The 27543-nt window shown below is 53.2% G+C and overlaps 1 protein-coding gene and 1 non-coding gene across 3 annotated transcripts in view; one reads left to right on the top strand and one right to left on the bottom strand.

Moving 5' to 3' along the window:
• Positions 1-7876: 7876 nt before the first annotated feature.
• LOC100297608 (uncharacterized) lies at positions 7877-9244 on the bottom strand. The gene is made up of 2 exons (XR_003030042.2): positions 8473-9244; positions 7877-8375 (listed from the first exon to the last, which is right to left on the bottom strand). It is a non-coding gene; the product is annotated as an uncharacterized protein (transcript).
• A 3078-nt stretch (positions 9245-12322) lies between these two features.
• The window catches only part of TBX5 (T-box transcription factor 5), a 49962-nt gene continuing 34741 nt past the window's right edge, over positions 12323-27543 (top strand). Inside the window, exons 1-6 of one of the 2 annotated variants that reach the window (XM_059876071.1) lie at positions 12323-12508; positions 14191-14375; positions 16057-16151; positions 18273-18392; positions 19246-19393; positions 23361-23513. In XM_059876071.1, coding sequence (XP_059732054.1) covers positions 14229-14375; positions 16057-16151; positions 18273-18392; positions 19246-19393; positions 23361-23513 — 663 coding nt within the window. In that variant the 5' untranslated portion in view covers positions 12323-12508; positions 14191-14228. Of the gene's footprint in view, positions 12509-14190; positions 14376-16056; positions 16152-18272; positions 18393-19245; positions 19394-23360; positions 23514-27543 lie in introns of those variants that run through there. The other variant, NM_001192749.1, reaches the window with a different exon arrangement.

A 27543-nucleotide genomic window follows, 5' to 3' on the forward strand; every position in this document is an offset into this window, starting at 1 on the left:
GATCTTAGGCCCCAGAGCAGGGATCGAACCTGGGGCCTTGGCAGTGAGAGCATGGAGTCCTAACCACTGGACTGCCAGGGAATTCCCAAAGAACCATTGAATTTATTTTTTAAAGCCATGTGGCATGGCTTGCAGGGTCTTTGTTCCCTGACCAGGGATGAAACACATGTCCCCTACAGTACAAGCACAGAATCTTAATCACTGGACCACGAGGAAAGTCCAGGAGTTGGGATTTTATCACAAACTCTTCGAGCTGCCTTTGTTATTATTTCTTTCTTTCTGAGAGTCAGCAGCAGGAATGGGACATGAGCTGATGCCTCATTTTTACCTACAGGCAGGTTGCTCAGGCATCCTTGGGGGCTGGGTCAGACCAGTAGGTAGAAGGGTGGTGATGGCAGTCATGGTGGTTGGTGGTGGTGGGGGGGTGTCCAGTAATCTTGCAGTGTGGTTTCCACAAGGAGCAGAAGATGGGGTCCCAGTCCTAGCTCCGCTTCAAAAATCCTTAGGGAATTTGTCAGTTTCCTTCCTGATCTTTGTGCCTCTAGACCTCAGTTTCCCCACATGTAAAATCAAAGAGATGGACTAGTTGACACTGAGGGCTCCCTTGGGTCCCGCCCTCTAGATGGGTCTATGTCAGAGCTCCAGGTGTTTGGAGGGGGGTTGACAGGCAGCGTGGGAGGAGAGGGCTGCAGCGCTGAGGGTGGAACTGGAGGAGGCTTCTCCCTGCCTGCTGCAAACCACAACCCCCTCCCCAGCATCCTTCTTCTTCCCGATCTGGTGATTCCCTACCTGGGGAGGGATGCTGAATCAAGGGCTTCCCTCTAGAGAAGGTGCTACCTCGGTAATAAGCCCTGATCGTGCCCACCTAGTGTCTTCTGCCAGGCTGGTCAGGGGCAGCCTGCCCTGATGGCACCATGGGCAGGCTACAGGAGAGGAGACTTGGCGTCCAGGGTGGGCGTGGACACAGTGACAGAGTACAAATCGTGGGTGAGCGGATGTGAGGATGATGGTGTGAAGGCGTGTGTGTATGTGTGTGTGCATGTGCGTGCATATACACACACGGACTGGTGTGTGACTCAGGGTGAAGGATTATAATTGTGTGACTTTCTGTCCATGACTGTGGGCCAGCGTGACCACTTGTGACTGAATTAAGGTGCACATATGTGCAAGTGTGAACCTGCTGTGTGCACAACCATGATTGTGTGTCTGTGTGTGTCTGATTCTGTGTGAATGTGTGTCTTTGTATGACAATGAGCATGAGAGTGTGTGTGTGACTGAACAGATATGTATGTGCCTGGGGGAGCTGGTGTGAGACTGAGGATAGGAGTGTGTCTGTGTATTTGTGTGGCAGAATCAGTGTGTCTGTATGTGTGTGTGTGTGTGAATGCATAATGGTGGGTAAGGTTACTGTTGTGTGCAGGAAAAAAAAAAAGCAAAATGCTGCACCAAGATGTGTAGGGGGTGACTCTGCCTGACGTGAGTGTGTGTGTGTTTGTGTGACACAGCTGCTGCTCCTATACATGCAGTAGGTGGTCGTGTGTGGCTGTGTGTGCTCCAAGTGGCTCCCAAGTGGCTGGATCTGGGGCATTTTGTTGCTTGACCCCTCAGGGTCAGAGGGCCATGGCAGTGGCATCAGCCAGGGGCCAGGACCCCGGGCACAGGCAAGTCAGCTCCCTCCTGCACCGTGGGGCAGAAGTGGCCAGAAACCTTGCTGCTTTCCAGGCGTGGCTGGTGGAAGTGGGAGCTCACTAGCCCAGGTAAGTGCTGTGCCCCCACCTGGACTCCAGGCGGATCGGCTGCAAGTGGCTGTGACCCTGGGTGGACCAGGATCCACCCTGGAGCAAGCCCACTGGGACCACAGCCTTGGTCATTGTTCAGCCGCTCAGTCGTGTCTATTTGTGACCCCATGGACTACAGCACACCAGGCTTCCCTGTCCTTCACCATCTCCAGGAGTTTGCTCAGACTCAGGTCCACTGAGTCGGTGATGCCATCCAACCATCTCATCCTCTGTCGTCCCCTTCTCCACGGCCTTGGGGGACAAGGTAAAGGCCACTTGGGGGGGCACCTGGGGGTGAGCAGCCAGACAGCAACACCTGATTTCTTAGAACCAACTTCTGAGAAGGAAACATGGTTAGGATTTAGAGTCCTCTCCTCTTCCTTCTGGGACTGGGGCAGTCCCTGGTGGTGTGTGCAGGGCGCATGCGCCCATGGTGGAGGCGCGGGCAGGGTGTGTGTCTGTGCGCTATGGGCCAGTGGGTGGGGCGTGCCTGTGTATCAACTCCCCACCTCCTGAACTCTGCCTGCAGAGGAAGTGACCACCCCGCCTCCTGCCCAGGTGTGCATCCAGCACATTATTACACCTGACATTTCCAACCTGCCAGGAGTGGTGGGGGGCTTCCCTGGAGCCCCAGGGTCGGGAGAGGGGTTGGGAGGGGACTTCATTTACCACACTGTCCCCTCCACTCCCCTCCACTTCCACCCAGTTCCCAGGAATTGCTTGTGGAATTTGTTTCCAAATATAGACTCCAGTGGCCTGGGCTGCCTGTACACGAACCCTTTGGCCTCCCGGCTGAACGGCCGAGTTGTGACTGCCTTCCAGGAGGCCCAGGCGCACAGACCTCCGCTTGGAGCCGTTGGTAAAAATAATAATCATAAAAGTGGCCCATAAAAAAAGGAGGGTAGCTGAACACTCGGTTATGAGCCCAGGACACCAGTTGCCCCACGATGATGTTTGGGTGGTGACTGCCCTGCAGGCTATACACACACACACACACACACACACACAGGGCATTTCACAAGGACACACAGACTCACACCAGCCTGCGCCACACACACTCAGGACCCCAATGCTGGATAGGCGAAAGTGTTTTCACATAAGGAGGTGCACAAAAATATGTGTGTGTGTGTGTGTGTGTGTGTGTGTTTTCAGTGCTCTCTCCAGGAAGGCCACACAACGACACACACACACAGACTAAAACAACAGCAGAGAGGCACACGTAGTCCCTCCTCACGAGACACACTGCCATTTAGAGAGATTTAAAGATACTGTCTTCTTCAGCCACACGCAAGGAGACAGACAGCCCACCTCTCCAGGTGGGGAGTAGCAACTCTAGCTTTGTTACAAGATGGAAACTGGGGAGGAAGTTGGGGGACGAGCTAGGACCAGCCCTTGCCTGTGCACAGATTCAGGTGTTGTGGGGTCAGGCACCCACTCCTGGGTCCTGGGCACTCCCTCAGAGGCACCAGGAGCTGGTAACTCTCCTCCTTGGGGCAGCTGTTGTTGGAGAAGAACTGGCATGGGAGAGGTCTGGGAGAAAATGCAAACAACCCAGCTGGTGTCTGGTCCACCACGGTCCTGGAAGTGGGGGTGCATGGGAGTTATCGGGGACCCTGGAGACAGGGCAACCCAACAGAATGAGCATTTTGCATGGAGGTGGGAGGCATCGGCCATGGCGGCCAGGCATGGCGGCTGGCAGCTCCAGAGAGGAATCTGGAAACTGAAGACCACTTGTGCCTCCCTTGGGGTGCTGTCGTGGGGCTTGGCTCTCATTGGATCTCAGAGTTGCCCCATTTCTGGAGAAGTCCTTCCCTTCCTAACTTGGATTCGTGGCAGCCAGCGCTGCGCCCAGAGCCAGCTTGGGAGAGGTATGCTCTTGGGCAAACAGGCGGCAGGAAGAAGGGTCTAGAAGTGGGAAGGTGAGGCAGGCACGACTGGGGAGGCTGTAGGACCGATGCCAGGCACAGGCTCCTCTGGATCCCAAGTCCGGGGCCCCTAAGAGGTCCAGGACTTCCCTGAGACCCACCACCGGCACACTCCCTCCGTGGAGCGCTTGGGAGACCCCAGGCTGGCTCTACCTTCAGCCGGCTGAGCCTGTACTTCCAAGCACCACCTCGCTGTTCCCTGGAGAAGCGGCTGAGGTCCCTTCTCGGGCTGTACCTAAACGTAGGAAGCCTAGGGATGAGCAGGGAGGGGGCGAATTTCCAGCACAGGCTGTGTGACTCTCCCTACCCTCTCGGAGCTTCATTATGTGTTTCCAAAAACGGAGCCAGGCACGTCTCCTCTCCCCCTCCATCTTAGCCACCCTGTTTCTCTCCTTCCAGTAGACAGAGTGTCCTGGCGTGAAACTGTGAGGAATATGGGCCAGGGAACAGGACGCTGAGGTTTGCAGAGGCTGCGGCAGTGGAGTCCCATCTTCCTCCCCCAGCTCCCCTCATCCTGCGAAATGCTTGGGGACCTGGGGCTGTGTGCCCAGTCTCTTCTGAGTCCCTCTGCCTCCTCCCTGAGAGTGGGGGAGAGGAGACAGTGACACAAAAGGAGATCTAAGCCTTTCTCCCACACGTCAGGGAGCAACTGCCTTACTCTGCCTTTAGATGATTACAAAGTGCTCTTTGCACCCCACCTCCCACCATCCGAGAGACCTTTTCCTGTTCCCTCCCTTTCCCTGGCTTGTCGCAAAAGAGGAGCTCCTGGCTTCTGGAGTCTGAGTGCTTGGGTTCAGGTCCCCACAGGAGTGCCACTGGTCAGGAGCCACCGTCTCATGGAGCTATTTAGAAGGAGCTGAACTAGTGAGACCATGTTACAAGAGCCCCTGGCCTGCCATGAACATTAGCTCTGATGGCACCTCTGGTACTAATGACTTGAATGGCTATTTGAGCCTCTCTCCTGGTGACTGTGTGGACGCAAGCAGGACTCTTCTGAAAATACGAATGGAAAATTCTGGGGAGGAAAGAAGATGGGGTTTCAGGTGTGCTAAGGGAACCCTTGCAGGCTGTATTCCAGACTCAGATGGGGGAAAAGTGGGTATGGACCCTGCAAGGCCAGCCAAGACCTTTTGGGGACAATCTCTGCCCCTCTGGAAATGGAGAGAAGTTTTGGCTTTCCTGAACAGCTAGGAGATGAATGAGGTCCACAGCAGAGAGTGAAACAAGGGAGGGCGAGATGGACCCGGAGCAGAACTGATCTCCTCCAGAGGCCAACCCTTTTCTGGCTCCCTCCATCCCGCCAAGCCCGCTGTCCAAGCTGGTCAGCACCTCAGTTCTTTCTGAGAGCTTGCTGCCTCGGAAAGGAGAACAGAAAAGCCGCCCTGTTATTGTCCATCCGCCACTCCACCAAGAAGGAGGAGCATTTCCCTTGCTAGCAGTTTTGAGAAAGCACTGACTGAAACTTCCAAATATTATTAATGCTCTTCATAGCACATCCTCTTTGTAGCACATGCTCTTTATAGCACAATAGAATATTTTTCTCTTTTAAAAAGGAGTGTAGTTTATTTATTTTTTTTCTTAAGATCTTGCAAACATTAATTTCCCCACGTCTCTCCTCCTTCTTAGGAGATCTTATTCCAGGCAGGAGAAAGGGTTACCTGGAAAGAACGTGGGGAACCTCGGGTGCTGATGGGGGTGACCAGTGAATGTTAAGAGACCCCGATTCCTCAAAGCCCATCCCCCCTCCCCCGCTGAGATGTTCTGGATGCGGGCTTGGGTGGATATATCCAACTCGCTGCGTGGGCGCGCGTCTCGGAAGTCATCTCTCTCAGTTCAAAAGTGGGAGCTTTTGCTGGACACCCCCCCGAACCGACCCTGCAGAGATTCTACGAAATCCTAGATTTTCTCCCTCGTTTAAAAAAGAAGAGGAGTTTTTCAATCCCTGCCGTGTTGAATCCACAGAAGAGCCTCCGGAAAGCCCAGACCAAAGGGCGGAAGCGCCTTGCAGGCCTCAGAGCGCGCGGCCAAAGTGCGCGGCAATTGTCCTCCGGGCGCCCGGTGGTCGAGAGCGTACAAGGGGGGACTCCGGGGTTGCCATGGTGACCAGGAAACCCAGGGCCCTTGCGGAAACAATTGCCGGGAACTTTTCCACTAAGAACCTGTCAGTCGCACCCCACGGCCAGCCTCTGTCGGTTTCACCCCAGTGTTTTCCGGATGTGATTGTGGCTGTGATGGGGGAGTGAGGTGTTCAGGGTCCCTACTTCCGGACCCTTCTGTCGGGGCTGCCCCCAGAAGCCAGAAACCCAGCACCAGGAGGCCAGAGGAGACCCGCAGCGGCCCGAGCTGAAAGGGAAGAAAAATTAGAGGTCTCGACCAAGCAATCCTTTCGGTGACGGATCCTTCCAGTTTGGGGTTTGGCCGCCCTCGTCATCCGCACCCCCCCCCCCACCCCGCCCCGCCGCCTCCCTTCACCTCCTCAAGGTCATTACTAGAGTTTTCACTCGCAGCTCCAGGCGGGGTGGCCTCCTCCATCCTCCACCCCCTTCTACCCCTGCACAGCTCGTTTTCCGGAAGTTTCTCCCCAAAGAGAAGAGGAGGCTTAAGCTCCGCAAATGAACTTGGCTATTCCCAGTGCATAAAACAGCCTTTAAGTTTCTCTTAAAACAGGTAAGCCCAAGGCTTGATAAGAATTTAGGGATCTCCCATATCACTGGCCTGCCTCACTTTGGCCATAGGGTGACGGTGACCTGAATCACTGGGTTGACTGGGAGATGGCAAGCTGGGCTTTCTTAAAGGAGTTAATTATTCTCACAACAGGCCATCTCTCTTTTTTCTGCTACGTGTTCTGCCTCTATGCAGGTAGACAGAGAGAAACCATGTCCCTTCCCCCTTAAATAAAATGCTTTATGAAACATAGGATCGAATTCTCTCTGGTGGGGACGCTGGGCTCCAGGAGGCCGGGGCTGGCTGGAAAGAGGCCCTTCGGGCTGCCAGCACTGGAGGACTCCAGAGTTTTGTCTCTGGTTTTGAATTTGGCCCTTTGAGCAAGCTTAACACGTGTGGATTTAATTTCCCTTTCTTTCTTGCTTTCTTTTCTGCCCCCTCCCTCCTTGTGAGGAAACAAGAAAAATAGTCTGCCTTGTCGACAGCGCGACACCGTTCCTTTTGCCAAAGAAAATTTGTCTTTCCAGAGCCCCGGAGAGCAGAGAGCTCCCAAGTTTCCATTGCACCCTCCAGTTGAGGGAGGGGGGTATCCAGACAGCCCCCCTACCCCACTGCCTGCATCCCAGACCTGGAGGTATTACCCTAAATCTCTATCTTTACAGAGCCAGAGCCCTGGAATGTAGTCTGTTCCCCCCACCACCACTTCTGGGGGCTGTGGGGACATTCTGACTACAGACCTGGTGGCTAAATGCAGAGGCCTTTCTGCACATTCTGGGCTGCAGATACAGTTGAAGTTTTCAGGCTCAGAGCAGCCTACAGAATGGGGCTGGGGAGGGGGGTTGTTCTAGGCTTTCTCAGCTCAAGACCCTGACCCTTCTCTTCCACTGTGGACTTGCCAAATCAGAAGGGGCAAGATCAGGGGCTCCTTTGCATCCTAAGTGTAATACTGCTTTCTCCGATCCCTGGGAGCTTGGGAATCTCCAGCACTGATAGCTCCGCTGAGTCTCTAGAACGATGTTCCCACAGCCATTTCTTATTTCATTAACCTGAAGCGGGTGGTGGTGGTCGTAGGGAGGGGTCTCATCCCCCCAAATTTGAGGGAGTGGGGACAACATCAACACGCCTAATTGATAAAGTAAGTATCAGTGCTAATTCTTGGTGGAAATATTGGAGAATACTGGATATTCTGAAATAAAAAGCGCTAGTGTTCCCGAATACTTCCGGTCAAAAAGCAGGAAACCGAGAAGCGAAGACATTGGGGAGGACGACACTAAAGTCCTAGAAAAAACATAATAAAGCCAGATTTAAGTAGGCAGCAGGCGAAGTGACCCCCTGAGAAAGGAGAGATTTTCCCACCCTCAGTCTGACTTTTTTTTTTTTTGCAAAACGAGTTGGTCAAAGTTAACTTTTGCCATCATTTCCATTGTTGTTACAATTCTTACTAATTTTCCCAGCCCTATCCGCACTTCTACCTACTTTCTGCCTTCCACAGAGATCCGAGTCAGGCGGGGACACGTCGGGGGAGAAACGGAAACAGTGAATTCTTAAGCGAGTTCTCTTCGGGGAGGAAAGAAATATGGTGGTTTGGGATGCGGCTTTCTTAAAAGTAGAAGGCAAGAGTGAAGGAAAAAGATTCACAGCGGACGCCCTGGTTTTCTTGTTTTCGACTTTTAAACTGGGTAGCTCTGTTCTCCTAGGCATGGCAATATTAAAATCTGGGCAGGAATTTTGCAAAATGAGGAAAACACATTTCGGGAGAAAACCGAGCTGGGGGCGGTTCGGGAAAAGCCTCAGTCCTCCGAAAGAAGGGAGGAAGGTTGTATCATCAAGTCTCTCTTTCCAGTTAACTGTCCAGTGATTGGGGAAAGAATGGAATTTCTCAACTCTAGTTGAGGTCTTCGGTTTATTCTATCCGTGGTGCGGCCTCCGGCCCCTCTGGGACAGCGGGTTTGGAGGGTGAGCCTGCGGAGTCTTTCGTGAGTCGGTCCGGGTGATTGCGGGGCCCGCGCTGGGGATGAGAGAGGAAGGAACTAAAAGGAAAAGAGCTGGCTCCGCTCGGAGTTTCGCTTTCCCCTTTGGGGCCCAGGCCTCGGTTTCCGGCTCACCTCGGCCCAGAGGTCAAATGGGAACCCGTTTCCAGGTTTTGGGCGAAGGATTTCGGGTTGCGCTCTTGAGCATCCACAGGCGCAAAGGCTGCACCCAAAGGGCCTTGCATTGGGTAAAAAATAATTATTAATAATTTGGGAAATGAAAGCGATGCTCGGTAAAGTTCTTGAGGCCTGACGGAGAAAAGGCACGCGGGTTCTGTTTGCTGGAAGCAGCAGAGCCTGCGGCCAAATTGGCCGGGGCGCCCGCGTCCGGCGCTGGAAACCACTGGTCGCTTTCCCCACGGGCCTGACCTTAGCTTCTGAGGCTGCTCGGTCGACTGCCTTCCTGCACATTTTGCGCCGCTCCAGCCCCAGATGGACGGGGCCTGGAGCCAGGCCATGCTTCGGAAAGCCCTGGGGGCTGGCCGCGCGCGGAAACCCAGTCTCGAACTCCGAAGCCGGGGGGAGAGCCCAGATTCCAAAGTTCGGGCTCCCTGGGAGCCCCTCGGCGGGGAACTTACCCTTTCCGGAAGGTCGGACGCTCGATCGCTCGGAGTCGGGTAGGCCTACCTCTCCTCTCGGCGCTGCCAGGGACGTCTATGGGGTACGTTTCGCCCCTGAACCCAGTGCATTTCCAGCTGCGCGCAAAGGCTTATGCGCATCCACCACGGGGCTGCTTAGAAGTTATGCCCACTGATGAGACCAATAATAATGATGATCGTTATTACAAAACAAAATAGAGCGCCTCGTCCTTCTACAGGATCCGGCACTGCAATTTTTCTCTACAGAAATCACCCTTCTCCACCCCCCTCCTCCACCACCCAATCGCACCCCACCCCCGCCGGGCCACGCTGGGACTAGCTTCATCCCCAGACCCAGCTAAAGGAGGATTTGCAGAATGCGGCTTTTTCTCAGCCAGAAACACTGGGGACGACTCTTCGTCCTAACGTCTCTGTCTCTTTTCCTCTCTGCGATAACCCAGTAATTGCTTCTATGCACGTCTGCAAGAGGGCACTAAGTTATCGCGTCCCAAACTTAACCAGTTATAGAGGCGCCTCAAACGCCAATGCTGAGAGCTCCTCCTGAGAAAATTAGGAAAAAAAAAATTCTCTTAACCTCCTTCAGGAGACCTCGATTCCTGCCCCCCTTCCCCCCAACCCGATTTCTTTCTAACCTTTGGGCTGAGGTGGGATTCTCACCTCCCTTCGCCCAAAGCTCCCCTCCTCCCTCCCTAAGAAAATCGATCTTGGTTCTATTTGGGGATGCTGTCCGCCACCCCCATGTCCCCAGAGAGAGTTGGATTTGTTTATTTCTTTATTTTTCCCCTGGCCCAGGCGTCTGGGACTTGTGGTTGCGCAGACCCCTGGAGGGAGTTGTAGGGGAAGTCGGGGATTCGAGAAATCAACATCCCGCCACTGCCCCCCAATCGAGCGTGACAGCGCGCGGGCCGGTTGCGTGACTCGTGACGTCTCCACGTCCTATAGGTGCAGCGGCTGGTGAGATAGTCCGTATCGCCTGGTCGCCTCTTTATTTTATTGGGGTATGCCTGGTAATAAACAGTAATATTTAATTTGTCGAGGACCACAAACCAACTTCGAGCTGGGAGGTACCTTACTACCCTTGACAGACGCTGGAAGAAGGCTTGGCCTAAAAGGGGTCTCTCTTGGGGGGGGGGGGCCTTTCCAAACTCTCCACCTGAACACACCCTTCCCAGCGAGGCGTCACTCCCCGCTTCTGCGCTGGAAAGAAGAGGCAGGATTTTTGGAGGTGAGTTTTGCTCTGGGGGTGGGGGGTATAGGATTGCCTTAGCACTGGCCTGCCTACCTTCCCCTGGGTTTACCGCCCCAGCTTGACCCCGCCGCATGCCTCCTCTCCCAGCCTCCCGATTTTTCGCTATCTAGATAAGAATGCACTCATTTTGCTCCCAGTGTCACCGGGCACGAACAGATTCTCTCTTGAGATCTCAAAATCCCAATTTCGCTCGGTGGCCCTCAGGATCTGCACTTCACAGACTAAGCAAGTCTGGCCAGGCAATTACTCGGGAGAGTACAGATTGTCCCTCTCGGGAGGGGCCTGCAGATTATTTATGGGAATTTCTTTTATCCTCAAATCTCTAAGAATTTAAAGGGATTGGAGAGCTCTTTCTGGATTTCCCCTTCGTTTCTGTCAGAGATGCTTAGATGCCGGTTCCTCCTAAAACCATGTTTGTTTTCCATCTTTGGCCGAGGGTCGCCCCCTGAGCAAGCCCAAAGTACTCTGAGCTGACGTTTTGGAAGGGTGAGGGTGTTTTCACAAATAAATAAACTGTCTCGGGGAAAGGCTGTTTGAAAGCAAACCTGGAAGGTGGAGTGAGAACTCTAGAGACTGCTGGGCTTGGTTTGCTTGCTGGTTGCCCCGATTTTAGGGTTGCACAGTCCTCCACTCTGGAATTCTGCAGCGATGCGTCAGGCCTGCCCTGGGATTGTAGTTCCCAGGAGCCACAGAAGATCACACTTCTGTGGTCTTCTGAGGTGGCCTCCGATCTCCAGGGTGGTTCTCTTGCCTCCACCCTTCTCCCCAGACCTTGGCCTGCAGGCCTGAATCTCTAGACCAAGCCTGAGTAAAAATCAGGGTGATGGAGATACGAAGGAGAAATAAAAACAGGAACCCTGACATGTGTTCCAAGCACTAATTCTTGATTTTCCAAGCTGGGTCTGCTCAGGCTAAGACCTACTGACTGTGTTTACGCTTCTATTGACCTCTTCAACTCGACCCTCCAAATAATACATTTCAGACAAGGGGAGGGCAGAGAGAGGAGCCGAGTGGAGATGAAACCCCAGCCAGCCCCCAGTGACTGTTTGATTATTTTAATAAAACTGGGCACTTGCCTATGTACACCTCCAGCCAGGGAGGTCTGGTGGCTCTGGGGGTGGGGGTGGGGGGGGCGGGTGGGAGCCCAGGGTAATTTCTGGGCATCTTTGATCTCGGCCCCCATCCCAACGCACCTTCACCCTGCCTTCACCCCGGAGTCGCCTAGAGTCGGGGTGATGAGTGGGGAGGGGGGAGATGTCAGGGCGGCTAGCGGCGGCAGGCTGGGCCAGGCGAGGTCAGGCAGCTCTCCTGTCTTGAGGTCAGCGGCAGAGAGAGAACGCGGGCCAGGCTGCAGAGGAGGCTCTCGGCGGGTGTGTGCACGCCTGGTGCGTTCAGACTCCCGTTCTCCGCACCGCCCGCGACACCGAGATTATTTACCCCGGCAGAAGGCGAGCGGGTTTGCGATGATTTGTGCAGGATTTTTTGCAGCCACCGAGCCGCGCTCAGAGAAGCCGAGATGGATGGAGGTTGGGAAGGGGGTGGGAAGGAGGGGGGTGCTCTCGAGGTCTGGGTTTGAGACTCGTGTTGTGATTTGAGTGTTCGGGAAATCTAATGGAAAAGGTGGTTGGGGGAGGGAGTGGGATGGGAGAGGGAGGGGGGAGGAAGAGAGGGAGGGAGGAAGAGACAGACAGAGGCAGGCAGCGTGCAGTGGGAGCGAGTTGGATAGGCAATTTCAGTACTCTGCAAGCATCAAGGCAGCCCAACGTCACTGAGCTCAGCTGAGTCGGCTTGTATTTCTGAGAGGGGGAGAGGGGGAGAGAGAGAGATAGACTCTTACCTCGGATTCCGGAACTTTAACCCTGAAAGCCGCGCTCAGCAAGGACTTCAGCCATTCCCAGGCTCCCTCTTGTCTCCCAGCTTTCCCTCCCTGGGGGTGCAAGGGAGAACCGGGCACCGAGATTGGGGGTGCTCCGGGAGGCTGCTGTTTTGGCGTTCTTGAGAGCCCTGCTGGCGCCTGACAACTTGGAAGCCTGTAGGGAGAGTGAGCGCACGGCGCAGGAGGTGTGTGTTGGATTGTGGGCAGTCGCTGCGGCGAGGCTCCCGCGGTGGGTGCTCCCTTTGTAGGCAGCGGTTGCCGCCGGTCCGGGGAAGCAGTCTCCCCCGTAGACCCCGGAGCCACCATGCCCGCGCCCCCGCCTCGCCGCCGGCTTCCCTGCTAGGAGTCAGAAGGAATGTGGTGAATGCACCGGCTTCACCGAGCGAGGTAACCGTTCCGCCGATGGCCCGGGAGGCTGGGGAGGGAGCCCGCTTGCCGAGGCGGCTCGGGGAGGCGCGCAAGGCGGCTCTCGAGCCTGGCCCGGGGATTCTGCAGGGCCTGGCTCGCCAGCGATTTTCCGCGGCCCGGAGCTGCCCGGCGCGTGGAGCCGAGGCTGGGGGAGAGGCGTGGAGGTTTGCAGGACGCGCGGCCTGCTTCTGTCAAACCGCATCTCGTTCGGGCCCGCCAGCCCCCCAGCTCTCCGGAACCTCGGCCAGGGCTCGGGTTGGGATTGTCCCCGCGGCCGGCGGGTGCAGGGGAGCGCACGTGGGGACGCCAGCACCGCTTTCTTTTGTTGTGAGCCGGCTTCGGGGCTCCCATCACCGCCTCCCCCGAACCTCAAGGGCGTGGTGAAGGAGGCGGCTTGGAAATCGTGCTTAGTAGCCGATCGCCTCCGTACCATTTCTGGGTCTCCGGCCACGGCAGATCGGGGGAGTGGGATCCAGCCTTTCGCTGGAGCGGCTGCTAAAATTGGGGGCGGCATTTCTTGCGCCTCCTTCCCAGCGTTCCCGGGTTTTGAGGGAGGAAATCCCTACTTGGGAACGTAGAAGAGATTGGAAGACGATCAGAGTATGGGGCAGGCTCCTCAGGGCTTGAACCCTTCTGCAGCTGCTATTTTGCGTGTTCCGACCTCACATGCCTGTAAAACCTGGGCCATTAGGCGCCTCGCGTCGGATCTCAGTGGCGGGTTCAACGCCGGAAGCTCAGGACTTATCCGGGAACCGCTTTGGCGTCGCCAGCCCCAAGCTTAGGCCTGCAGTTCCAGCGAACCAGGCCCGGCTGAAGCTCGGAGAAGCTCCCCTCAGTCAGGCCGCTCGACAAAACGCCCGGCTGGGGCTGGAGAGCCGAGAAAAACGTGCTCCGGAGGCCGGCGGCCCCGTGCTGGCTTCGGGCACCCGGGCGCGCCTCCTTACGAACCGCAGCGCGACCGCTTTCTCGACCTTTCTGTTTGACTCCTTTTTTATTTTTCACGTTGCTTACGACTGGGGGGAAAGGGAGGACTCTTAATGTTAAAGGACTTATAAGTTTAAGGCCCGGAACTGATGAACGTGAATTTTCAGGACCTGGCCTCTTCTGTGGATCTTTCCTCTCCTGTTTTTGATCTTTTGCAAGAGGCGGGTTAGTTCAGGCATTTTGGCTACTGCAGGGAATACTCCTGTTGCCAGTTTTCATCAACAGGGCTCTGCTGGCCTCCTGTAATTTGACGAAGAGAAAAAATTCTCAGGGCAGTAGGTTTGTGTTTTGTTTTGTTTTGGGTTAGTACCCAATGGCTTCCAAAAATACCCAGGCCTTATCTTTATTGGCTCTTCCAGAAGTCCAGACAAATTTGACGGGCAGCTCGCTTATCGCGGGGGAGCCTGCGCAGCGGAGATGCGGGCCTCGCCTCCTCCCGCTGTGACGCGGGGCTTTCGCAAGAGGATGTGCGTGGTCATAAAGTAATAGTAATGCTAAGAATAACGGGACCTTCTGCAGCCTCCTTCAGCGGGGGAAGGAGGTGCTGCGAGCTGGAAACCGCGAGTGGCAGCCTAGTAAATGCCCCCTCCTGTCACCAGAACTGTGCTTCCAACCTTCTCTTTTTCTCTCTCTGCGCCCCCCTCTCATCTGTCTGTCGCTGGCCTTCCCGTCCTCAGAGCAGGACCCCGAGCGGTCGCAGGGCCCAGGGATCACCATGGCCGACGCAGACGAGGGCTTTGGCCTGGCTCACACACCCCTGGAACCAGACGCCAAGGATCTACCCTGTGACTCCAAACCCGAGAGCGCGCTAGGGGCCCCCAGCAAGTCCCCGTCGTCCCCGCAGGCGGCTTTCACCCAGCAGGTAAGAAGGGCCTCGGGGCCCTTTGCAGAAGCCAAAGCCCCTCTTTTCAGGGGTTGAGGCGGAGGAGGAAGCGGGGGCAATGCCCATAATTACCCTTTTTCTTTTTATCCCCATTCAATTCCACCCTTCTCTGCCATGCCTCCCCAAATGCCAGTGTATTTCTATCCGCTGTATTGTGACGACTATTTTTATGGCCATAGGATTTTTGAATCAGTGGAAGTGGTTAGGAGAGTCATAAAGATCCGGCTCTTTGGAGCCAGCGAACAAGGGTCCAGATCCTTCCTTTCCTGCTGCACGAGGTGTAAACTCGGTCTGAACGCCTCATTAAGGGCCGGGTCAGCGGCCGCTTCAGGCCGGCATGAGCGATGGCTTGACCCCTCTTCAGATCTGCCTTAGTCTTCGCCTCCGCCTGCCTCCTCCGCGTCGCCGCCCCAGCCCCGCGCGCCGCATCGTTTGTCTGGCGTCCGGGGCCTGGAGAACTGGCGAGGCCCGGGCCGGCAGGCGGGGAGCGCGAAGGGCTGGGAGGGGAGGGCGCGGGGAGCCGCGGGCTCGCCTGGCTGAAAGCTGGGCCCCAGCCGAGCGTGAAGCCTCGCCTCTCGCTCTGCGCCCTTCACCCGGGCGCCCTGGGCGCTCAAGGCGTCCTCTGTAGACCTTGATGATTTTTAAATAGGGTGTCAGAGGGCTGGAAGTGGTTGTCTTGACCTGGAGAGATACTTGCACGTAGCTGAAACCCTTCTTTGGGATTTCGATGGCGTTCTTGGCTTTTCCATCGCCTCTCTCCTCTGCCCTTCCCATCTCAGGAATATGCCCCTATATTTGTAGCGTCGCAGAGGGCACGCATTTTCAGAAACTTAAGAGGTTTTCTTCCAGGAAAAAACAAATCTACCTATTAGACGTTTCCAAGTTATTGCAAAATGAAGACATATGTATGTATATATATATGCATCAGTTTTGTAAAACTTGTAGTTGATACCAGGGATGTTAAATCGCTGTGCCCAGAATCAAAACAGTTTGAAGTGAATGAAGCTGGATGGGAGGAGGGCCTAGGAGGCATATTCATAGAGATATTTGAGATTTGATAATTAAGTTTTGTTTGGGACTGTGGCAACCTATTATAATATATAAACATTAAAAAATTTAAATTTCACCTATGTCTATATATGCACCACCATAGGGAGATTAAACACACACATATACAGTATTCTCACATCTGTGTTTTTGTGTGGACATCTGGGTGCCTACATTGGAATATCCTGAGTGAGTTTTTCGAGATTGAGGCTTTTTTTTTCCTTTTCCTTTTTCTTTTAAAGGAAGCCTCTTGGCTAAAATGTAATTGGTTCTTTTTTTTTTCCCCTCAGCCCCATCCTCCCCATGCACATTCTGGAATGCCCTGATGGTTGGGGTTTTTTTTTTCCTCTAGCCTTATGTTGGTGGCATTAGAATGAGACAGATCTGCACCATGGGGTTAAGACCTTCCTGGACAGAGCACACACACACAAATTCCTGGGCAGGGGCTGCTCCAGAGCCCAGACAGTGCTGGGGACTGGGGGCAGTGGTTCAGCCTATAAGCCCACTGGCTTGAAGGGGAAGGAGGAGAAAACTCTGTGTTTTCAGGGTGTGTGGGGAGGGAAGGCTCATTGTCTCCAGGTCTTCTCTGTGTGACTTTTCTCTCCTCCTATAGGGCATGGAAGGGATCAAGGTGTTTCTTCATGAAAGAGAACTGTGGCTGAAATTCCACGAAGTGGGCACAGAAATGATCATAACCAAGGCTGGCAGGTGAGATGGTCTCCTCTGTGGAGGAGGTGGAGGGAGCTTGTGGTAGAGATGAAGAAAGATGTGGGAGATCAGAAAAAGGAGGGAATAGAAACAAAGAGAGGAGAGAGACAGAGATGGAATATGAATATATTTTGTTTGACTCTATTGTGGTTAAAGAGGCATAGCGAATTCCCCCAGAGATCGCCATCAGTGTAAGAGAAATAAAGTACCTAAAAGATCTGATTCTTGAAACTGGGCATTTCTTCCACCTCCTATATAAGAAGACCCAGAGCTTGGGAGGCCATGCTCTCTGGATGGATCGGTAATGAGAGAAAGAAGAGATGAGATGGGAGAGCCCACGGGAAAACAGAAAGGTGCCGAGACACACAAAGATGAGAGGGGGGCTTTGGGATTCATGGGATCTCAGACTTGATTCCTCGCCCAGACCCTCCTTCCCATTCTCCCTGACCTTGGAGCGGTTCCAGGGTCGCACCCGATCGCCAAACCTCGGAATCGTTGAGTGTGTTCGCTACCTCTTTCATTGTTTATAGAAAGAGGCGAAGCCTTTGAAACTGAACCGGGGCTCGGCCGGGCTCTATATACAGACACCGATAAACACGGCAGTTTCGTCAAGACACTCACCCCCAGAGTTCCTCTTAAAAGCTCGCAGAGTTTTAGCTAGAAATGCGAGACTTCTGGGGGAGGGGGTAGGAGGGTCGTGCTGCTCGGTGTCCCAGCGTCTGGGTGCGCGCGGGCGTGCGTCCCGGCGCTGGGAGCACCCCCGCGGCCCTAGCAATGCTGGACTGGCCCTCCTCGTCCTTAAGGGGCAGAAAGCCCCGGCCTGCGTGTGAAGCCGAGGAGCCGGTAGGCCCGAGCCACCGAGTGTGTGAAGGGGGCGGATGGAGCCGCCTCTCCAGACGCCCACCGCTTCTCCAGCCCAAGCCCCCCGCAATAAACTGACAACAGTGACATTTATTATTATTTGAAATTAAACAATGTCTGCTCCCCTGCTCGGCCCCAGTGAACTAGGAGGCGCGTTCTGTTTATACCAAAGAACTCAAGTCCTCTTCCCATTCCGCCGCCGAGGAAGGAAAGAGTGGCCGGGGCCTCCTTTCCCCCTCCCCAGCCTGAGCCGACGGGATTTAACTATAAAAGGCCTGCGAAGCCTTCTGCGCCTCCGCCTCCAGGCTCGCTCCCTCGGGCAGATAAACACTGTGAGGCGAGGCTCTAAGGCCCGAGGGAGAGGGCTCCCTCACCCATTCCCGCCATCCCTTGGCGAGCCAGGTTCCAGGAACTGGTTCTTGAATCCCGATCGGCCTTGGGAAGGCTTTCGGGCGGCCTCCATCGGAGGCGGGATGGAGACCCGGGAGTGCGCCTGGACGCGGAGAGGGAGCGGCCACGGCGCATTCGGGGCTGCGGAACCTCCTTCCAAGCACCCGATCTCGCGCAGGGATCAGCTTCTTCCAAAACCAAATTTCTTCGCGGAGGGGCAAAACGTTTAGACTCTCCATGTTAGAGTTCCAGCGCCTTGGAGAAGCGGTGAAACATTTATGAATGAATTCCTGGTCGAGATTCGTGTCAGAGGTCACGCGCTGAGCCATACCCTGGGGGCAGAGGACTGGGGCCAGGATGCACCTTGTGTGGGCACCCACGCGCCGGCAGTCCCAGGGCGCACCCACCTGGGTGCTCACGTGACGGGCAGCTCTGCGCAGAAGGGCCAAAGCACCTGGCTGGGCGAAGCTGGCCACTTTTTTCCGCCCTTAAACCTAATAAGCATTTCCCTGCCCCCGAATAAGAAAATAGGTGTCTGGCTCTGAAAGGAGCATTTAGCAAGAATCGAAATGCGGGGTCCCTTTCTGGCCCTGTTTGAAACTAGTCTCTAGAAGCTCTCTCCTCCTGGTTTCTATTTCCTCCGGTAGATAGGTGTAGTCCCAGGTTGCTTGCTCAGCTCCGGACCTTTCTCCTCCCCATAACTTGGAGGGAAACCTGGGCTTGATCTTGGCAAGTGCGGAGCAGGGGCCACCGTATCTCCTCCGTTTCTTAAAAGATACGTCGATTCTTTGCATAAAAATTTGTGGATGCGATCTTCAGAATATTTGGATTAATTCCCTGTCTCTGTCTCTCCGCCTCCGCCCCTTCTAGGCGGATGTTTCCCAGTTACAAAGTGAAGGTGACCGGCCTGAATCCCAAAACGAAGTACATTCTTCTCATGGACATCGTTCCCGCGGACGACCACAGATACAAGTTCGCAGATAATAAATGGTAGGCAACACAGTAGCAGGGTGGGAAGGGTGGGGTGGACCGTGCAAACCCAACTTCCCTCTCCCCACCGAACCAATAAACGTTGTTTTGAGCTCCTACTGTGTGCTAGAGGTTTTTGCTGCCCACGGCTCTGCATCCTCCTGACCTCACCCTGAAAAAAAGAAAGAGCAGCCAGTAGCTCCCATTTTATAGATGGGAAAACTGAGGCTCAGAGGAAGTAAAGTGCCGCTGTCTGTTGCTGGACTGGAGGGTTTGTGGATCTTTACACAGGGTATTGTTCCCAAGCGTTGGAGCTATTTCTAGGGGGCATAAACCATTAACAGTTTTTTTTTTTTTTTTATGAGTTACCTGCTTTGAACACGCCTGTTTTATGAAATTGCAAAATCCATCCGGGGTATTTGAGTTAAACAGGCAGGAGAGGAGAGGTTCATTCTTTGGGTACTTTGCTCTCCCAGCTGCCAAGAGTGCAGAGGCTTGAAGACTAAGCCCCTTTGGAAAGCCCGCAAGGATTTTTTTTTTTCCCCGAGACTTTTGTGCACATCCAAGCTTTCCAGAATGCGCCAGTTGTTCGTGGGCAGAGAGATGCTGCGAGATGGAGCCCTTGGTGCTGGGGAAGGAATTAGGTGGAAGGCGAAGGAGCCAGTCAGTTGGTCGAGTGTGGGGCGGGGGGAACGCTCACTTGGACACCGGCTCTAGGCTTTCTGGGCATCTGGCATTGTAGGTTCCCGAGCAAGACCTGAGGGTCAGGCCGTTTCCAGATCTGTCTCGTATTCAGCAGCCGTCGCCCGGCTCGCGAAGCAGCCGGCACCGCGGTGCGCTAAGTCTAGGCGGGTGGCGCCTCTCCTTGGTCTAGGTCTGTGACGGGCAAAGCGGAACCCGCCATGCCGGGCCGCCTCTACGTGCACCCGGACTCGCCGGCCACGGGGGCGCATTGGATGCGGCAGCTCGTCTCCTTCCAGAAACTCAAGCTCACCAACAACCACCTGGACCCATTTGGGCATGTAAGTACCTCCCGCGGTCCTTTCTTGTATCAGCAGGTCCACACCTCTCTTTCTCACCTTCCCCCTCCTCTCCCTCTTTTCCAGAACTTTCTCTCTCTTCCTGGCTCCTTGTGCCCACCCATGCTTCTTTCTTTGCTCCATCTCAACGCCTTGGCCTCTTTCTCCCTCTACCTTTTTGACCTGGCCTTCTTTCTTTTCCCTTTCCTTGCCTCTTTTTCATCTCTCTTTCCTTTTCTCTTATTTCTCACACCTTCTAATTCTTTCTGGCTTTCTCCCCCTCTCTCCTGCTCAGGCATCTGCCCCTGGCAATCCTTCCTGTTGTCCATTAATCCACACTCTGGAGTGTGTCTTTCCCGGCTGGCTGGTGATTGAGTCCCTTGGTTCTCCTGGCTTGGGGCTCACCCTGCATCTCTGATGCCAGCATCCAGCCAACCTGCTTTTGCTGAGGGACAGGGGTTGTGGGTGACTAAAGCTGTTCATTCCGGGCCTGGAATTCCTGTTCGTTCAGCCCCATCTGTGATTAGGGACTGGTTGCAGTCCTGCAGAAAACATGGGCCCTCTAGCTCGGTGGGTACTTACTCGGCACAGATCACAAAGGCTGGACCACAGTGGGAGCCTTATACCTTACCTTTTGTTGTTGTTGTTCAGACGCTAAGTTGTATTCAGCCCTTTGCGAACCCACAGACTGTAGCCCGACAGGCTCCTCTAGCCATGGGATTTCCCAGGCAAGAATACTGGAATGGATTGTCATTTCCTTCTCCAGGAGATATTCCCAGCCTAGGGATGGAACCAACATCTCCTGAATTGGCTAGTGGATTCTTTACCACTGAGCCACCAGGGAAGCCGATGCCTTACCTACCTCCTTCCAAATCCTCTTATCATTGGGATGATCTAGATGAAAGGGAGACCCTAGGCCCTCTGCTTCCTGTTTTATAGATGGGGAGACCAACCCCCCCAGAGGCGAACTCTGGTACCCAAGCCCCTTTGAGCTTGACACTCTTGGGTTTATCTGTTTGTTCCAGTTTCCAGCTTTTCCCTCTCCTCCCACCATGCCCAGAGTGGGCAAGCCCAGATCAGGCTCTTACACCTGGAATCTGGATTGACCCTAAGAGACAGGGGCCGGGGGAACCCCCTGAAACTGCAAGATATTGCGGGTGTAGTCTCCTGCCTTCCAAGAGAATATGTAGCTCCTAGAGATCGAGTGTTCTTGCCTGGAGAATCCCAGGGACCGGGGAGCCTGGTGGGCTGCCGTCTATGGGGTCACACAGAGTCGGACACGACTGAAGTGACTTAGCAGTAGCAGCAGCAGATTCTCTATAGGATATCATTCTCTGTTCCCCAAAGAAAAACCAACAGAACATGGATTTGGGGGGAAACGTCCCTAAATCTCTTCATTGGACATGATTACCAGGACAGAACACAATCTTTGAATTCAGAGTTCAGAAACTTTAGTTTGCTGATTCCACCAAACGAGTCGGGGGTGGAACCACCCTGAGGTAGTCCCATCTCAGGGCATTTGACCCTCAGAGCAGCTTAGAGAAGAGGATGGAAATAAAGCATTTATAACTGGGAGCTCGCGGGAGGGGAGATGACCTGCCTAAGGTCACACAGCTTGTATTGGGGAAGGAGGATGTGAGGCTAGGTCTAATTCCAGAAGCGATCCAGGTCCTGCCACTCTGTTTAGAGAGAAGATCAACAAACACATGATCCCCAGTTTGGGGACCTGAGGGGCCTGGGTGCAGATGCATTTGGTCAGGAGGGAGGAAGGTTTGTGAAGGTTCAAATGAAAAATCAGGTTCCTGAGGCCTTAGGGCTAATACCCTGAGCCCACAGGGTCCAGTGGTGGAAGGGGACCCCAGGTTCTTCACTGATGCTTTCAGTTCCGCTGTACACGGAGTTGGTGTGAGACCGGACTGGCCACTCTGGCAGAGCAGAGAGAAGGAAGAAGATTCATTCCCTTTCTACGCTGTAGGAAGAGATTGCAAAGGGGCAGAGTGGGTATTTTCTGGGCAAAATACTGGGGCCTCCTTTGCGTTTAAACCGGGTATTTTGCCGGCAGGGTCCAGCTAGTGGTGCATCCAAGCCAGGTGTACTCTCCAGCTTGCGTGGGGGTTGGCGCGTGGGCTGTTAGGTTTGGGAAAGCATGCTGAAGCTAGGCTTTACGTTAAACAACAGAGAGAGGACCATTTTGTAAAGGACCTGCCTGCATCTTCCCGGGACCGCATCCTTCTGGAGGCTAGGAGCCGTTGGTGGGGGGCCTCCGTGAATCCTTGGTCTGGGCTCCTTAGCTTTCCCTCTGGGGACTTGGGTGTGCCTTTGGGGTCGCGCTGGGGTAGACCCCTAGGGAAGGCGCGCGCACAGCCCCGCGCCCGGCGCCCATGTGAGTTGCAGGTCTTTCTGCGCCCGAGGAGGAGCGGCTCGGGACTCCCCAGCGGCCACGCATTCCCACCCTAAACTCCGAACTCGGAATCCAAAGCCGCCCTAATGAAATTAAGGGCCATTAGATCGCCCTCGCGCTGATGTCTCCACACTGTCCCCGGCCGTCAAAGCAATTTGGCTAAGCCGGGACGATGGCCGCGCCGGCCGGGGGCTGCGGCGGCCCGCGGGGCCCCGCTGCGTCTCTCTGTCGCCACGCCGCCCGGGCCGGCGTCGCTATCGGCCGGGGAGGCGGCCGGGCCGCGGCGGCCGGAGATTAGAGCCTCGCGGCCCGGGGGTCGGGAAGCCGCGGGGTCCCGAGCTTTTTGCGCCCCTCCCCCGGCCGGGTCGGGCCGCGCTCCCCTCCCGCTCCTCCAGGCGGATCTCAAGGGTTGGCCCAAGCACCCTGCCCCAGGGTCATCCATGCAAATAATCAAAGACACTGAGACTCCCTCTGCCGCTCAGTGTCGCGATCCTGGGGAAAAACCAGGCCAGATTTTTCAGCTCAGGAAACGCGGCGGTTAGCACATTCGGTGGGTATAGCTCTAGAACGTTTTGACAAACATTAGCGTTACCAGCCTCCCGGCGGCTGCAAACTGCAAGGCGTCAACCAGATAACACATTCGGTTTTATTCGTGAGGATGCTCGTCTTCTCTGGTTGGTCCTGCTCCAGAGAGAGAGAGTGGTGCCTGCAGACCCCTCTTGGTCTTTACTGTGGTGGTTGTAATCATAGTACAGCGGCAACAGGGAGACCCCACTGGTCCCTGAGACCCCCTCCCCAAACATGGAGAAGGTAGAAAGGAAGGAGAAAAATATTGCCCACCAAGTAGGATGCCCCAGTTTTGTTTAGGGCCAAGTCTGGAGATAATTCCAGTGGTGGATCCTGAAATGTAAAATTGGAGGAAGGGACTCTTGAGGCCACCCAGGCCCCTGTTTGGTGTTAGGCGGGGCTGTTTCTCCCCCCATCTCACACCCTCCCCCACCACTTTCCTCTCGTCTTCATTGACTCCCCTTTGCACATTATCCAAACAAAGGACCAAGCCGGTGATTTTTCCTCCAGTTCTGCAAATGCTTGGCCTCTTCTTCTGCATCTCTTTGAACTTTTTTTGGGGGGCGGGCAGAGAAGGGGTGGTTATTTGTATGTATGTTTATTTGTTTCTGCACTCCTTTCATTCAAAAATTACTGCCCAGACTTCCTTGGGGGCACCAATTCCCCAAACTTGCTTCACTCGCATGGAGGGGGCGGGAAGTGCCCTATGTAGAGAGTTAATTTATTAAGCAAACTTTATTAAGAATTCTGATTTACTACCCCGTGTGCTTTCGGTAGATTCCTGGAATATTACTGTGGCTTTTTCAGATGGAAATTGTCATTTTTGAAATGTTTCTTTTTAATGAAATCACTGGCTTCTTTTCAAAAACAGGAGTGAAAAAAAATCAGACCTTTTTTTGAGAGTCTATATAAGGAATGTAACTTTGGGGTGGAGAGTGGGGTTTTATGGAAACAAAGGGGGTTTGATTTTTCTTACCATCTCATTTTCTTTATTATTTTTAGATTATTCTAAATTCCATGCACAAATACCAGCCAAGATTACACATCGTGAAAGCAGATGAAAATAATGGATTTGGCTCAAAAAACACCGCGTTCTGTACTCATGTCTTTCCTGAGACGGCGTTTATTGCGGTGACTTCCTACCAGAACCACAAGGTAAGCCCAGGACCCAGGAACCAGCAGGCCTGGGGTCACCTGCTTGTTTGCATGAATCCGCAGGGGGCTTCTGCTAAAACCTTAAGCCTTCTGGACACCTTTATTCCACCCTACAGTGGGCACCAACTTCTGTCCAGGGGGCTGAGGCAGGAACAGAGCTGCAGCCTAAGGATCGCAGCTGTTTGTACTGTATTCACAGGCTTGGCATGAAAGCCATACTCCCACACACTAAATGGAAATTGTCAAACCATAGCTGACCACCTGGTATCAACACTTATCCTCAAATGCAACAAGAAGTCATCCGCCTGCAGTGGTGGAAAGATCAGTGAAAAGAAAGGTCCCCTCACTGACGGGCTCGGTGCCCTTGGGTGGGGAACCTGGTGCCACCCTGCCTGGGGCCACCTTTTCTGTGGGGGGGCGGTGTCGGTGTCCTTTCCTCCTCTACTCTTGCCTTTTGGATGCATTTCAGCTCCCATCGGGGGAGGTGGCTGAGTTGCTGGAAACCTTGAGCTTGGACCTTCCCAGATGCTTTCTTACTTGTTTCGGTAATGACTGACCCCAAAGTACATACTCAAGCAAGACTAGCATTGCTAAAAGAAAAGCAAAAACTGAGAAACTTGTGTCACCAGCTGCCTGAATTGAAGTTCTGGGGACTTAAATAAGATCCTGCCAGGACACAGCCTGGTGTGGGGAGATGTGCACAAGGCCAGCTCATTGTTTCTGGTGGCTGCAGTGTTGTGTAGAGGTGGGATGTTGCAGATGGCTTGTGTCACCGTCAGAACCCCACGCTGTTTGAAATTCAGGCCCCAGTTTGGTCCTTCAAAGCTTGACAGTGATGCTAGAATAAGATGCCTCCCTAACTGCAGGTCAGGGGGTAGAGATCTTGCTTGGGAGAAAGGGCTCATCTTGACTTGTCGTGGTTCATGTCTGTTCTTTAGAAACCCAAGTGCCCATAGTGATAGTGATAGTGAAGTCACTCGGTCGTGTCCGACTCTTTGCGACCCCATGGACAGTAGCCAACCAAGCTCCTCAGTCCATGGGATTTTCCAGGCAAGAATACTGGAGTGGGTTGCCATTTCCTTCTCCAGGGGATCTTCCCGACCCAGGGATCAAACTCGGGTCTCCCGCACTGCAGGCAGACGCTTTACCGTCTGAGCCACCAGTGCCCATGGATTCATCTTATTGGCCTGGATATTATTGGCATGGGGAGGGCAGGACTGAATGATTCCTAAACCTCGATATGGAAAGATCTGGAAGCGGGAAAGGCAAAATATAGGGGCTGGGGAGGCATCGCTGCCCCGCTCCAGGGTGGTAGACTCTTAGGAATATTGTGAAGTGATTTGGGGTTAAGGGCTATGGGAGGGGAAAGTGGTGAGGGGGTCCACATGAGATCAGTGAGGGCGGGTCATGTGGATGATTTACGGAGGTGGACAGGGAGCTAGGGTGCCCTCCCCCTCTACAGCGCCCACCCCTTCCCCATCTGCAAGAGAAAAGTGGGGTGGGGGGAGGCTGCAGAGGCTGTGGAGCCAGGCTGGAGAGGCCAGGTTACAGTGAGAGATGGGCTTAGCACCCTAAAGCCTCCAGTCACCCCTTGAAGGTCATTTCATGCAGGCTGTGTGTCGGCTAATCCCCACCCCCAAGGAAGCCAGGGCAGTTACGAAATGCTGTGGGTAATCTCCAAATTCAGATTGTCAGTGACCAAGCCAAGCTGTGATGGATGGTCCCTTGCAGGCCACACGGCCTGTTTGGGATCCCAGGCCTTGGCAAGCTTCCTTTCAGCAGAAAACGCACTCCCTCCTATCCGCTAAATGTGATTACTTTTTAAAGGAAAAGAAGAACTTTTTATGTTATTATTTAAAAAAAATTTCTACCCACTTTAACCAATAAGAGAAAAAAAACGGTAGGGTCAAGTGCCCTGAAAGTTGCTATGCTGTTTCAGGCTAATTTGAGTCTGGCTGCTAGAAACCTGTTTCCTCTATGGCTGCTGTAAACCTATGTTTAACTTTGTGGTGATGGCTACAGGGGAAAAAAATGAAAAAAATAGCAACCAGAAAGCTCAGTTCCCCATATGTGTGTGTGTGTGTGTGTGTATATATGTGTGTATGTGTGTGTGTGTGTGTGCGTGCTTAGAGCTTCCTAGTCTTGACACAGGGCCCAAAAATATGTTGAATCTTTTTTTTTCCTGCCAGGAAAACCCAGGTTCATCCAGAGAGAGGGGACAGGAAGTGATAGACATATGAAAGCGGCCTGGTAAAGAAACACATGAGTGTTCAGGTCCTTTGGGAGAAATCCCCAAGCTTTATATATTAATAGCAAAGATCTTAGGGATTCCTCAGGAATGGGTAGATTTGGGGGACCACACAATCTTTCTCTGTTTATAGCTTTGTTGACGCGTAACTGTCATATGATAAACCACACTATTTGAAGTATTCAATTAGCTATTTGGCATATGTGTATGTCCATGAAACTGTCACTGTAGTTACTTGTGAACACACTCAACACCCTTTAGATTTTATTTATTTAAAGGTCTTCTTCAATGCACATATTTGCTCATCTATGTGTGTGGAGTGCCTGTCCAATGGGGTGTGTACATGTAAGTTTTGAACACAATCTAGGAGATTGTGTATCTAAATGCTCATGGGTCCCAAAACGTGAGTTCCCAAAGATGCATTTGAATATATGTGTGTTGGTTTTTTTTTTTTTTCCGCTGGTTTTTTCTTCCAGTTTTATTGGGATATAATTGACACATGTACTGTATGAGTTTCAGGTGTACAGCATCACACTTTGACTTAATATCATGAAATAAGGACCGTGATCAGCTGAGTGATGAATATAGGTGTATTTGAGGATCACACAGGAATTACTGATTTTCTTCATTGGTTGAGCCAAGAAGCCAGGCTGAGCTGTACATACAGGGTTTTTTTTTTGTTTGTTTTTGTTTTTTTGAGCCAGCCTGGCATCCATAAGAAGGATTTCAAGCGCTCAAGGAGATGACTTTCAAGCACTCTCTCCTGCATGAGGTTTTCCCCACTTTTGAGTTATCAAGTACCAATAACACCTATTTTCTTTGTCAGGAGAAAGTCTAAAGCAGTGTATTTTTCCAGTTGCATTCAGGCCCCTGCAGACATGCCCCACGTGGATATATGATGTGTGACTTAAATAAGTGGGGCAGTTGGGTTGACTGTGATTTGTGGGCTCTGTTTTGTCACTTTATTGTCCCACCTGGATAGGGTGTTGAGACTCTTGGCTTTGTGGGTAAAAGCCACCTGGGCTGTTCCTCATCCTCGTGTGTTAGTGTCACAATCTGGCGGTAGATGCTTGGGTTCAAATCTATCTGACTTGGGCAAATTATTTAACTCAGTTTTCCCCATCTGTAAAATGGGAATAAGAAGAGATTTTTTTTTTTTGGTTATTATCATGGTGGGGATTAAAATAAGCTAATCCATGAAACGTGTAATCATGCAGAGCCCGGGTAAAGAGTCAGCACAGGTTGTTAGTGATGAGTCATGATCGACTTCATAACTGATCAGTTAACAGTAACAGGGCAACTCCATCCAAAACACAGGTTCTGAAAATCTCTTTGCCTATCCTATTTTAGAATCTGAAAAGCTGAGATTTTTAAATAAGCTCTTATTACTGTGGTTGAAACACAACTACAACTACTTTGTGGTCTAATTGGTTCATTTCCTGATTGTTCTGTCAGTCCAAGGACAGTTTGCCTGGCATTATGCTTTGGAAAGAAAAGCAGTCTATGTGATTGAATTGCCAGGACAGTTTGGAATAATGTGGTTGTTCAATGGCAAAGTCCTGTCCGACTCTTTGCAACCTCATGGACTGCAGCATGCCAGGCTCCTCTGTCCTTCACTAGCCCCTGGAGTTTGCTCAAATGCATGTCCATTGAGTCAGTTGGAAAAATGCGAGCCACCAAGTTTTGTCCCAAAGGGCTTAGTGCCTCCAGACTGCTCTTTGCATGCAGGTACCAGGTGGAGGCAGGTATGTGGCAGGCTTCATTTGTTACACTGCCATCACA

This window comes from Bos taurus, chromosome 17 (assembly GCF_002263795.3).
Source record: "Bos taurus isolate L1 Dominette 01449 registration number 42190680 breed Hereford chromosome 17, ARS-UCD2.0, whole genome shotgun sequence".
Taxonomy (NCBI): Eukaryota; Metazoa; Chordata; class Mammalia; order Artiodactyla; family Bovidae; genus Bos; species Bos taurus.